Source organism: Dermacentor andersoni, chromosome 2 (assembly GCF_023375885.2).
Source record: "Dermacentor andersoni chromosome 2, qqDerAnde1_hic_scaffold, whole genome shotgun sequence".
NCBI lineage: Eukaryota > Metazoa > Arthropoda > Arachnida > Ixodida > Ixodidae > Dermacentor > Dermacentor andersoni.
This window is the reverse complement of record NC_092815.1, coordinates 98535149-98548468: the sequence shown is the minus strand read 5'-3', so window position 1 is coordinate 98548468 and position 13320 is coordinate 98535149. Positions and strand designations below refer to the sequence as shown.

The window sequence follows — 13320 nt, the reverse complement described above, 5'->3', positions numbered from 1 at the left end:
AACTAAAATGAATTATGCAAAATGTTTAATATTCACTTTAGGGCCAAGTGCATATTTTGTTGTGTTGTAGAGGGGATTTAGAAACGACCGATCCAATTCCTTGTGGCAACGTGCATGCTGGTGGTGATTTTTTTCAGCATTTAAAGAAAGTCCGCAAAATATGAAATAAAACCACATGACTGCACTCCTGCGCTATCTTATTGCCGCATATTGGCACGAGAAATTGGATTGGTCATTCCTGAACCGCAATGAAACGCACTTGGCCCTAAAGTGAATATTAAAGATTTTGCATAATTGATCTTACTTAATTAACTAATTAAGAGGAATATAAGAAGTACTCTAAACAGTGCCACATGACGGCAAACTATATGTCATTGGTTTCATTCAGCTGCGGTTAACCACTTTTTAAAAATCCTTGGTTCAGCTTATGTGAGACACCCTGTATATATACAGTCGAACCCGGATATATCGAACTCAAAGGGGATCACGAAAAAGTTCGATATATCAATAATTTGATACATAAAATAAAAATTTTATACAAAAATTTTCAAGAGGATTTTACAGCTGTTCCTTTTACACAATTTTGATATATCCAGGTACGACTGTGCGTGTATGTACATATGTGTGTGTGTGTGTGCACACCACATTTGCAATAAAATCCTGTTGGACGTTAGCGCTTCACCTTCTGTCATTCTTTCTTGTCATCTATTGCACTCTTCTATTCAATATGCATTACCAACGCTTATTCGTACATTCTGACATCATTCAATTCACTGTGCTTGTAGCCATAAGAAAGACACTTTTGTGGTTGCCTTTAGTGTTGTCACTCATGTGGAAATCAGTGTAGTAAACTGAATGATAAATGGCATGGTGCTTGTTTTCATACATGATTTGGAGATTCTATGGAGGGGACAGAAACCTTGGACAATACTTTCAACTGATCACGTTATTGTGGAAAAATGAATTGTAGAGGGATGTTGCGCACATGATCTTATGCTAAATGTAGCAGCAGCAGCAGTGAACAGCTGACAGCACTGTAAAGCACTTCACTTCCTTTCAGTGCCCACAGTTTGGTTTCCTAGGACCCCCACCTGAAATTGGGCCTGGAATATTGCCGGCCAGTGTTCTCAGCCCGAATGCACCTGTGAAGGAGCTGCTGAGGTTTCCAAGCTGCGTCCTGTACCCTCCAAAGCCAAGTGAGTGTTCACCTGCATTGAGAATGGCTTGTCATACCTGAAAAGTTAGTTAATCCTTCTTTACATTAAGGTGTCAGTGCAGTAAAGAAACCAACACTTGGACTCTAGGCGCGCAAAAAAAATTATGCGGGTTCCACACACTGTGGGAATCGATGTAAGCGAAGCTTTCTGTGCTGTTTGCTTTGATTGATGATAATTTGTGGTGATGTTGATGGCAAACGTTTAGTTTCTTCAATGCTTAATCCAACATGACACGGGTGAGTCGATGTTAAATATTACTTTGTGTGCACTACTGCTGTCTGTCTGCATAGTACACAGAACACACAGGAGGAGGTGTTTGCTTAAGGCATTGTTGTGCGCTATACTTCATAACCTCTGAAAGGGTTGAGCATATTGATATTCATGACACATCGCATCATGCCAGAAGTATTAAACTTTAATTGAATTATGGGGCTGTATGTGTCAAAACCACAATCAGATTTTGAGGCACGCCGTAAATTTTGACACCGTGGTGTTCTTTAATGTGTCCCTAAATCCCGAGCTTATTTATTTCACCCCAGTTGAAATGCAGCTGCCACTGTCAGGATCACGCCCATGACCTCGAGCGATGCCATAGCCGCAAAGCTACTGCAGCAGACACAGCAGTGTTGATTTGACGTGTGACCGCTTCCGTGGTGTCTGGTGTCGCCTAAACCCTATGGTGCGCTTTAATGCAGCTCTGCTTGTGTACACCCTGTGTAGGTAATCTGGTTGGCAAACTTGCTTGGCGTTTATTTTTCAGAAATAGCAGAAACGTGCCGTGCTATATCTTCAACTTAAGTTTATCCAGTTTGCCTCCAACCGCTGTCATGTCTATAGTAGTAGTATTTCCTCGCCTTCTCATGTCATGTTTTCCCAATCCTCTCCCCCTTTTATGGGAACTGCGAGCAAAAAGTGGCAAGGTTGTTATTCACTCATTTTCCTGTATCTTTTCCCCCCTCCTCTCTACCATACTACCTAGTTTCCCTCTGGATTTGCATGTTAGTAGAAAAGTGAGCACTGCAATTTCTGCAGTGCTTTTGTGGGGTTCACAGATAATTACAGCCGTCAAGAGGGTAATGCAGCAATGCCCAGGGAGCTCCAGAGGGCATTGTGCACATTTGTGCAAAGGTCCAAACAAGTTTCTCACCTCGCCTTTCTTCTCTGCCGTGCTCCTGTCATGTATACACATGCTCTGAACCACCCCTGATGCGGTGATCCAGACAGCAGCAGCAACAGCAATGGGAAAGTCAAAGGAAAAATCAAGGAATGCTTTCCTTTAAAAGACTAGGCCTGAACACATCTGCAGAACTTTGCCGTGGAGAAATGCTGATAGCATATTTGACTGGCTACTGCAGAGTGCTCCATCAGTGCTTCGAAGGTGGTCCAAGACGGCATGGTCCATTATAGTGCTGCAGTTGCGTATAGCTGCACTATAAGCTGAACCGCAGTATAGCCTAAAAAATGCTTTTCAAAGGCTGCACACGTGCAAAACATGTAAACAAAGCTGCCATATGTTTTCAAGAATTGAAGCATGCGACCAGGATGTTTGTGCCTGTTTAAAGGTTCATGTCCAAGGACCCGCAACAACAAAAAAGCAATAACAAAAATGACAAAGAGGAAAGTAAGTTGGCGACTAATTTTCAGACCTGCCCGAACATTTGAAATTCCCCATGACACTGCCACCAACACCACACAACTAAAGTAGAACAGTGACTAAGATTTTAGACACCTTACAGTGTCTTGTTCAATTTCACAAACTGATTGGTGTGTGTATGATGTCAAAATAAACATGGCGACCACGGAAGTAGTTGCCACCATTCGTGCATTGACTGTGCCACTCATGCACTCACTTTTGTTATGAAGGTGGTTCCTCCGCTTTCTGAGTGCTGTACAGTCACTGCAACATGTTTCGTTGACTCGGAACCAATCCGCAACTTTGGTCGACGACTCCTGACTAGGCGCACTGGTTAGGCCTAGCTGATGGGGGTGCTGGTTGGCATGTCGTTGCAGGAACCTTGCCCTTGATATGTTTGTACCTGTAGATGATTACGTAGTGATTAGGCATGCGATCAGATGCACAGGCTGAACTGACAGCAGCACATGTGAAGCAGAGTTTGGTTTCTCGGATGATCAGCCGCGTTAAATGCTGTGAACACCTACCAAGTTTGTTAATGTGTGTACTCATAGGAACGGTGGAAGCTCGCATGTGAACATAAAAGCCTAAACACTGCGTACTGAATTTGTGGAACACCAGTTAAACAACGCCAAGGTTGCATGCATGATATCTGCGCTTCACAGTGACGTGCAGTACAATGGGCGTACACGAACTGAAGTCATGTTCACTGCGGAGTGCGCACTGCTGTGGCAGTGCAAAGGATTCTCCGTCGCCTAGACAACCACTGCACAACCCCCTCCACTACGATCGTGCTGCCGCTGCTTTCTTTTTTCTTTTCTTTTTTTCTTCTTTGTTTGTTTACTCCGTGTCTCCCCCACCTTCGCATTGTCCTTGTTGCTCTATCCTTCCATTGGCCAGCGCACCTCATTGAAAAGCAAACTTGCTGCCACATTTTGCGAGGTTTTTCCACAGAAGCCGCATTGTAACCGGCATTTCATCTCGCGCGGCTGCAGTACAGTATAAGTGGTGCACGTATACGTGGAGTTCTATGGGAGGGTAAACAGGAGTCGGAAAAGGCCACGTTATAGCTGGTTCTTCAAAATAGATGATTACATTATAAGTGGTCTAAGCCGTAATGAAGCACCAACAATGATATTTGACAACAACGCTATTTGACTTAATTTTTCTTGTAACACATATTTGAAGCTGTCTTGCACGACCATAGTATCGTTGCCAAAGTGCTGCAAAATGATGATTTGAATATGCAATCAGTGATGTCGGCACTGCAATGATCCTCGCTCCGCATAGTCAATATTTATGCATCACTGTGTCCTTGGAAACTTTACACTAAGCATTGCACTACATGTGTTTTCCTTGTCAACATGGGGTATCGACAAGAAAAAGCTAAAAGAAAGCGTACATTATAGCTGTACTTGAGTATTTGAACACTTTGCATGTGCAAATGCTTGAAAAACACAATTCAACATACCGTAAAAACCAGAATATAAGTTGGGCTGGAATATTGGTCGACCCTACAAACTTTAATTCTAAAAGTGTGTCCAAAAGAGCTATAAAAAATGACCTGTATATAAGAGAGGGTCGACTTTTTGCTGCGTTTTCTATTTTTAAAAGTTCTGCCTATATTCCGGTCCATATGGTACATTAAAAGCATACAAAAGTGTGACTACATTTTCTTGTACACAGGTGACTTTACCGTCGTGTTTTCAAACATTCTGCACAGCTGCCATCTTGTTCAGACAGCAAAGTAGCCTGCATGGTTTTTACTACAATACTGTCTTCGTGACGCTATTTTGCCGGCTCCATCAGAATTGGAATGAGACTAAACATGTCCACTGTTCTGCTTCATTGTCTATTTAGCGGTCTACAGCTAGTATTGGAACGCAGCCCATGTATTAATAAATGTGGCGCATATTAAGCACCTGTCTACAGCTGGCATGTGTTCTACTTTGCAGATATGCCACCACCAGCCACGCGAGATCGACCCCCAGGCTGTCGCACAGTGTTTGTGGGTGGCCTGCCTGAGAGCTCTACGGAGGAGCTGGTGCGGGAGGTGTTCCAGCACTGCGGCACCATCACCACTGTTCGCATGAGCAAGAAGAACTTTTGCCACATCCGCTTTGAGACAGAAGAGCAAGTGGATCGTGCCATTGCCCTCTCTGGTCTGTTCGATATGAATTAAAAATGTCATTTGGCCAGCACGGTGCACACATATTTCTTGGTGTACAAGAAATAAATGCAGGCTGTACTATCCTTTATATATTTTCTTTAGCATTGAAGACTTGCTATTTCACAGATTGCGAAATTTAGGCCTGAGCTTACTGTCAAAACTATATGTTGCAACAAAGATGAAGGGGAAAAATTTTCAGTCTCAGTGGTTTGTGTACTTTGTCATAGCAATGTAGCAGTCTTCTGCATATGCTGGGACGCACTACACCAATATACCCTTTTCATAATTGTAAACCTAGCTATCCTGCAAAGCCAACTAATGGCGGCGTAGTCATTTTTGCACACAACATGTACAAGCACTGTTTGCTTGTATTATGACATGAAAAATGTAGACATGGCTCTCATGATGGAATCATGCTCAGGACACAAGCCCCAGCATGTTCAGCTAGCAGTTTTGTCTTCTTTTGAATGATAAGTTATGCCACTAGTTGTGGCAAATGTGAAGCTGGTGCAGAGAAGCACACTTACGAATTGGGAAAGCAGTCTCTTGCATTAAGTATTTCCATCACACAAGTGCACAAGGCAAATGTAAGTTCAAGTGCATGAAAGTGTGAAGTGATGAGATTTGTGTACATGTGCATTTTAATGTACAGCTTCTATATTTTTGACCTATTTCCCCTTTCGGTGCAATGTCATGTTGTAGGCCTGTGTTAATTGAAATTCTTATATTGCCAGGTGGATCCACATCAGTGCCCAGATATCTGGATTGGCCAGCAAAAATCTGGTCAGCAGTTGTTTGTAGGACAGCTTGTGTCAATATGAGTTTTTCAATCAGCACGGGTTACAGGAAAAAGGTTGTCCTTCAGAACGCACATAAACTGTGAAAAAGTTTGAGGTAACAAAGTGATTAACTGTCCCTACATCATTTGTTTTATATGACAGAACCATTTGTTCTCCCCTGCTGTATGTACTTCAGTCGATCCCGGATATATCGAACGTGGGCACATCGAATTATTACCTATTTCAAACAGTTGTAACACCCTCTTGGAAATCCCGTGCAAAAGTGCAGGACTGTACTATGCATATATTGAATTCCTGTTCACCACCACATTCAATATATTGAATGATGTGCTCCTGCTAGTGCGCTTCTCCTAATGATCTGCGATCACTTCTCGCATCATCGGAAATATTCATGTTGACGAAACGGCGCTGTTTTGGCACATGCTGTCAAGGCATTGAATATGTAGGGCAGTACATACCATGGAGGAAAAATGAGCAAGGTGTGTGTCTCAATATACGGAGGACTCGGGCAGAAAGGGTCCTATTTGCGCTCCATAATGTCGAATTTGCTTAAGTAAGCTTTATTGCATCACGGCCGTGTAATGCGACAAAGCATACTAGGAATGTGCATATATTCCTGTGCTTTCTGTCATCTATTTCCTTTGCAGAGCAATTATTTTACACTGGCCCGCTGAGCAGCTATAGGTTCGTTTGATTCACCTGTACCACTGGGAACCAGTTCACAACAGTGCACAAGAATGTCACAAATTGTGGAGCTAGATTTCTGCAATGCAGGCACAATGCAACACTCTAAAACGAATGCTGAGGCGCAGACACTGTGCTGGCGTTATGTTTAAGTTTGAGAGGTTCTGAACAGCAGGCGTGATCGGCTTCTGTGACAACACGCTTGTGTAAACACGGCAGACCTGCACAAGTGGGGTTTTAACGGTGCTTGTGCTCATGTGCTGTGTCGTCTGCTGCACTACTACTTTGCGTCTGTATGTCTGCACCAACTTTAGTATGGTAGCTAGCTGGGCAAATTGGTACATCTGCATTATTATTATTACAAGATCGTGTTTCATCTCTCTTCTGTGTTCGTGTTTTTAGTGCATGCTGTAAGTAATAATAATGCACCGACAGTAGAGAGGGTGCAGCAAAATTTTAAACCAGCCCTGCACCTTTAGAAATGGATGGCGTGGTTCAGAGGACACCATTGCTGTACCGATAAAACGAGTGGCTGCAGCACCTTGTGAACTGGTTCAGATGGTGCAAGTGAATCGAGTAGGCCTATATCTCTACCACAAAAAAATAAAAAAATAAAGAGGAGAGTGAAAAAAACAAGAATAGTTACCAAACTAGGGCAGCAGTTTGCCATGATGAAGCATTCTGTGCTAAGGGCTAAGCACGTCCATGCTGCTCAGTAGGCCAGTGTATTATTGCTCCACGAAGACAATGGGAAAAAAGGGGGTATGTGCATTGGTGGAATGGCAAAACCCTCTCAACATTTTTCAAGAGAGTGTCACAAGTTAGTGCCACTCGACTGGGAGAGCACTCCAGCCACGGCTCACATATTGCAGCTCATACTGAACAAGATAGTACGTAACGCTCTGTGATAACATTCGTGTCCACTTTCTTGTTAGGCATACTTAAATTTTAAGTCTTTGTTAGTGCCTGAGTGTAGGAAGTCTCTTACTCAATTTTTCTTTTCTTGTATAAGCATCTTAGTGGAAGGAAAGGTATTTTCTTTCTGCAGAAACAAAAGAAAGATTCATGTTTGCATAATCAGTATGCTTCTTATCACCTCCAACCACACCAGCGAGGTGACGCACCTCACCAATAATCATTTTAATGCTAATTTCACTGGTCCAGGGTACCGGATGAAAATTCGAGACCAAGAGGAGGCTAGCCACACTGGACGGTTGCACGTGGACTTTGCACAGGCACGAGATGACCAGTACGAGTGGGAGTGCCGCCAGCGAGCCTTGCAGCGTGAACAGCGCCACCGCGAGCGGTTGGACCGTGAGCGGTTGCGGCCGCCTTCGCCGCCGCCAGTGGTCCATTATTCAGACCATGAGGCCCAACAGCTCACTGAGCGTCTGAAAGGTAGACAGCTGCGGGGCACCTGTATCTGTATGGCAGAGAACGTGTGGACGTGCTTTCTGTATTCATTCTTTCTCTCAACTTCACCTTTTTAATTTGGCATTAGAAAGTTTCTTAAATAATGTGGAACTTGCAAACCTTGCGGTCTGAATGCACTTAGGGTATTGTGGTAAGGTTTAGATTTAGGAATAAGCCTCGAACTGACCCCATATTCCTGGCTTTATGCTTGTCAGCTGTATTGATTTATGGCTGGAGAACAAACCTTAAAAGAACTGCATACGAAGTTAACAATATTTTAGCTGCATTAAGAACTGCATAGGTAGTGGCACACCTGTTACATAATACTGATTTAGTCGCAGCTACAGGGCACCAACAAAGTCTACACATGTGGATGTCCTCCTTGCGATGACGTAACTGTAGTGCGACTGAGCTGCGTATCATCCCTGGAATGCTGAACTATAGATGGGGTCTTGAGAGCAGCTTACTGTCATCGTTCATACTTCGCAGTCAGGACAAGATAACTCACGATGATCAGTCCACAGATGACAAATACAATAGGTAAACACAGTCTCATGTTTTTATATTCTTGTATCGTTTTCTGGTGTACTCATCATCATGAAATGAACATCTCTTCTGAAGAGACAACCATGCACATGTGTATGGAGTCACGAGCTTTTGATTGTTTATCTTTTGTGCCTGCAGTTAAGAATAGATGGCTGACTGTGCACTATCTTGCAGGGGACGAAAGCTTCCAGAAGGCAGTGCAAGTGCTGACAGTGTGGTTGGACCGCGGAGAGTGCACCAAGCGCAATGCAGGTCAATTTTACTCAATGCTGCAGACAGCCAATGGTCACATCCGCCGCCTACTCCAAGAGAAGCAGGACCACCAAGAAGCGCTGGACAAGGCCCGCGTCCTATTTGCCCAGAGGCTCCAGGGGATCCTTGTCCAATGTAAGTTGTATGTTCGGTGGTCGTTCTTCTTTCACACACGCTGTGAACTTACTATAGGGGCCTGAATACTTAAAGTAACAACGAAGGATTTTTTCACATTTCAGTGCTCACTTGTTAGCGCATGGACTTTACACAGAGATTGCAATTTGCAGCCAGATTTGTATATTATGTATTTGGCATTTATACTTGACCAGCTTGCCTGGCAAATGTGGAAAACACCCATTTTCAGAAAGTTATGTAAACTGTCATTGCTATCGGATGAAAGAAAACAAAAATGTCCTGCCTGTCTGCCTGTCCTGTGCAAACTGCAATGTACCAGTTATGTCTGTGTTGTCTTGACAACAGTAGTTTTCAAGTGTTGTTGATAAGAGCAAGGTAATGGGACAGCCTTCCTAAAGGTTCACGCACAAATAGAACTCTTTCATTAAAAAATGTCCTGCTTTTCCATGAAAATAAGCCTAGTACTCATGTGCTTCCTGAGTAAGAGCAGTATGTTGCATTGAATCAGCCCTGACACGTATCTTTTCTTCCAAAAAAGGGAACTAAAAACAATGCGTCTAATGAAATCAAACTGAAATCAAATCAGACAATATTGAAAATCATTAGTCACATTTGTTCGTTTTCCAGTCCACATGTATAGAACTAACTGTATACATGTTAAAATCAACCATCTATGTCCTACTGATTATCTTGGAGAAGCATTTTATTGTTTCTTTTTAGCTTAAAATATAATTTGATAAGATTGCCCAGAAATGCCCGGAATGGCGAGATTGATCAAATGCTCTTGCAGTTATGTTGCACTAACTGCCACATAATTATTTTCGGTAGGAAATGCTTGTAGATGCTGCATTGCATCAAAAATGATCTATTTATGTTCTGATATGACCAGCTTAGAATATGGGCATCCTTCAAGCCAGTGTACTTTAGTCATGCACTTGCTGATGACTTTGTAGCACAATGCTTTGGCCTTGCTCCTTTCTGTTGGTAACGAGAGGTAAGGGTAAGCTTTTAGATGTTTCTGACAGCACTGTACATTGTTGCTGTGTGAGCTCCATTGCATGAATTCACCTCTGTTCAGCAAAATTTGTAAGTACGTGAAATGACACTGGCATTCTATAGCATGGCAGCTCAGCAGTGTTGGCACCTGCAACTGTCACAAGGTAAGTGAAAAATGCAGGTGCATTTTCATTGCACTGGTAGTTGTCAAACGAGACAACATATTTGGAGTATGCATTACCGAGTCAACCACTGGCATGCACAGTTCTGGACATAAACTGCATGCAATTAGGTCACTTGCCTAAACTGAAAGTGCACCATTTGCTGTAAAATATCTGTTATGTGCGGCAGCCATTAGCTTGGAATCCACATACATAGCGTGCATTGTTCACGCAGTACATTAAGCTTCCTCAAGGGACGTAAGACCTGTTGGGCCATCTGGAAACCACATATGCTGCTGTGAGTGCTAAATGTTTCAGGTTACCGATAGAAAAAAAGCAACACAAGAAGACACAAAAATGCTGAGCCAGCACTGCCATCAATCAATTTTGCTGCCTTCTGTACAGTAAGCCATCAATAAAAAACCAGTTTTATAACCGTTCTGCTTCATGATACACAGGAACACAATGACAACATATCAGCAGCAGGTCAAATTGCAGCCAAGATATGTATAGTATATTATTGGTTCTGCAGTAAAGTGGCACTCATTGCTGCAGGCACTGATTTCACACTCGTCACATTTTTACATTTTTTAGGTGTCTTCACACAAGCGGCAGATAATGCATGTTTCCCAGTTCTGAAAAGGCCAATAAACTGAACATAAAGAATGCAAACTGAGCAACACGCACCATCACACTATATTTTTTGGTAAAGAAACGGTGCGAACATGCAGGCACTGTGTTGCAGACTCACGGTTTTAACAAATCTGTGCTTGTTTTAATGGCATTTGTGGTTTGTGACAACCTTAAACTGACTTTTGGTGTACGTATAGTGTGTTTGTGTCATGATTTGTTTCGAGACAATATCTTTAGTAATAAGCTCTTTAATTCCCATAGGCTGTTTAATTCCCTATGCTTGAAATTACTTTCATGTGCTGTTGCACTCAATGTGCAACCTACATTATAGTACGAGAGTTCATGTCAGAACGTGATTTGGATTGTGCTGCCGATTGGCACACTGCTTCAAAGTGGTGGAGAATGGGTTCTTTCTGTTCCCACATTGATAAGTAGCACCCTCATTCTTGGTTTTATCCTAGCTCCCTAGCATAATTGTTGGAGCTAACTACTTCTGAAGCAATGGCCATCCTGCCCTTTTCTATGCAACACTGTCCCGACATTCATTGTTAATACATATTATGTCGCACAAAACTTTGTGATCAATCACCGTAACCTTCTCTGATTGAAACAGAAAAAGATTTCTCTTTGTCAGTGAGAAGGCATGCTTATTCAAACAATGAAATGTAGGAATAAATGCAAGTTCTTTTTCTTTTTATTTATTTTGTACACCAACAACATGTGCACTTTTGTAGCAAGTCAAACAGACATTTTCATCATACGGGAAGCAGAAAAAGTTGCTCCAAATTGACAACTGGAATTTGTGTTACAGCAGCATTTCATTGTTTTCTAGCCGAGAGCATGCATGAAAGTAAGAAAATTGTAGCGATGCCTATGGTTGTACATCAAACGTAGCATTGTGCGAGGGAGTCAACAGCTTCACTTGTCTTTCTGGTGCTTACCAATTGTTAAGACGTGGGATGGCAGCAAGCGAAACTCATACAGAGTGAAGGTGACAGAAACCACCATCATTAGTGAGCTATGCATAGTGCAAATTGGTACCCCTGTTTACCCATATTCAGCCTTCTGTTGTAACAATTGCAGCAGTACCATAAGGACCAATTTAATGTAAAACTGACATATATACCATGTCATGTCTTGTTCCTAGGTAATGGGCCGATGTAGTGCCTGCACTCTTTCCCCGCACTCCCACAAACAGCCCTCAACTTAATATAATCGAATGTAAGACAGCATTGCCTCTTGACCGGAATAAGTATACTGTGTTTCAAATAATGCTCCTCAGCCATTCCTACAACTTGGGAATTGCATGAGAGGCATGTCTATATTCTGCCATCTTTGGACAGATGCTGTGAGTGCCAGGTTATAAAAGTATTGATTGAGAATCTATGTGGAGCATTACTGACGCATTGTGACTACCTCAATCAAAAGGCTGTGTTGCTTTTTTAGTTTATTATTATTTATTTAATATACTGTCAGCTACTTACAGCTGATACACAGACAAGGTTCCAAAAGTCAGAGACTGCAGGAACACCCTTGATTATTAATTACAACAAGAAAAGCAAATACACAGAGGAGCTAGCAGTAAAGAATAAAATGAGTATAAATAGAACACATGGAATATAATGTATGGCAGTGCAATAAAACAACCATTCAATGCAAAGTACAAAACCACATGCACTGAAGTAATGAAACAGAAACATCTTGAAATATATAAATTTAATTAGACAGAAAGTTCTGGAGTTGAAGTTGAGAAGAACAGATTGGAGGAACATTTATGTATATGTAGAGTTGGTCATTGGAATTTCCTATCTTATGAGGTGATGGTAAGTGTAGACACCCTTCTGCCATCCTCTTATACCTGGTCTCTTTCTCTCTCTCTCTCTCTTTCTGCTCCACTTCACTCCCCATCTTTCTGTATTCATTCTTTTTTCTTTCATTTTTGTTTATCCTCATAACATCATTTTCACTCTGTTCCCCCCCCCTCCCCCTTTCAACCCTTCCCAACATCCCCACCTGCTCTTCTTTGCCCACTGCGGCTGGCATCTATGAACCATTTCCCTGCTTGTGATCTGCGATGCTTAGTGGGACAAATTGAGAAGGTATTTTCCATGGCCAGTCATCAGAAGGTTTGGGACCATTTCACCAAAGCCCAGCGCAAGAACATTGATACCTGGCGCAAGCAATCTGAGGTAAGCGTGTGCATAGCTATATGTTTATGCTGAACACTAATTTGTCCTAGGTTGGCAAAGCCTCAGTTGGCAGTAGTGTCATGAAATAACTTTTTGAAAGTGTCAAAAGGCACATAGGCAGAAAGGGATGCAACACAGCAATAGCATGAAAAGGTGGGCAAGGTTTAAGCATTCTTCAAAACATGACAGATGCACATCATGCCTCAGAATGAAAGATGCTTAAAAAAAATGTGAGTGATGATAAGATGCAGATCAGTAGATGTGAAGCATGTTGGATTAACACCAGACTCTTAATATATCATGTTTGCCCAGGTTACCAATAGAAGCAGAAACTTTGACATATCTTGACGGACATAGACAGACCTTTGTAGTGGGAGAAAAAGCAGTCCTGGGGCCACATTTTCATTCAGTCACTTTTGGGGATATCTCTTTCAATGCATATTCATTATATAAGCCAGCAGGCAGGATATCCATCTCTTCATGGAGTTGCT

At 42.3% G+C, this 13320-nt stretch overlaps 1 protein-coding gene across 2 annotated transcripts in view; it reads left to right on the top strand.

Annotated features, from left to right (window-relative positions):
• The window catches only part of LOC126541577 (ecto-NOX disulfide-thiol exchanger 2), a 43388-nt gene that overhangs the window by 10032 nt on the left and 20036 nt on the right, over window positions 1–13320 (top strand). For both annotated transcript variants that reach the window (XM_050188395.3, XM_050188397.3), the window contains 5 exons: window positions 1061–1196; window positions 4806–5012; window positions 7669–7902; window positions 8638–8850; window positions 12723–12829. In XM_050188395.3, coding sequence (XP_050044352.1) covers window positions 1061–1196; window positions 4806–5012; window positions 7669–7902; window positions 8638–8850; window positions 12723–12829 — 897 coding nt within the window. The remainder of the gene's footprint in view (window positions 1–1060; window positions 1197–4805; window positions 5013–7668; window positions 7903–8637; window positions 8851–12722; window positions 12830–13320) is intronic.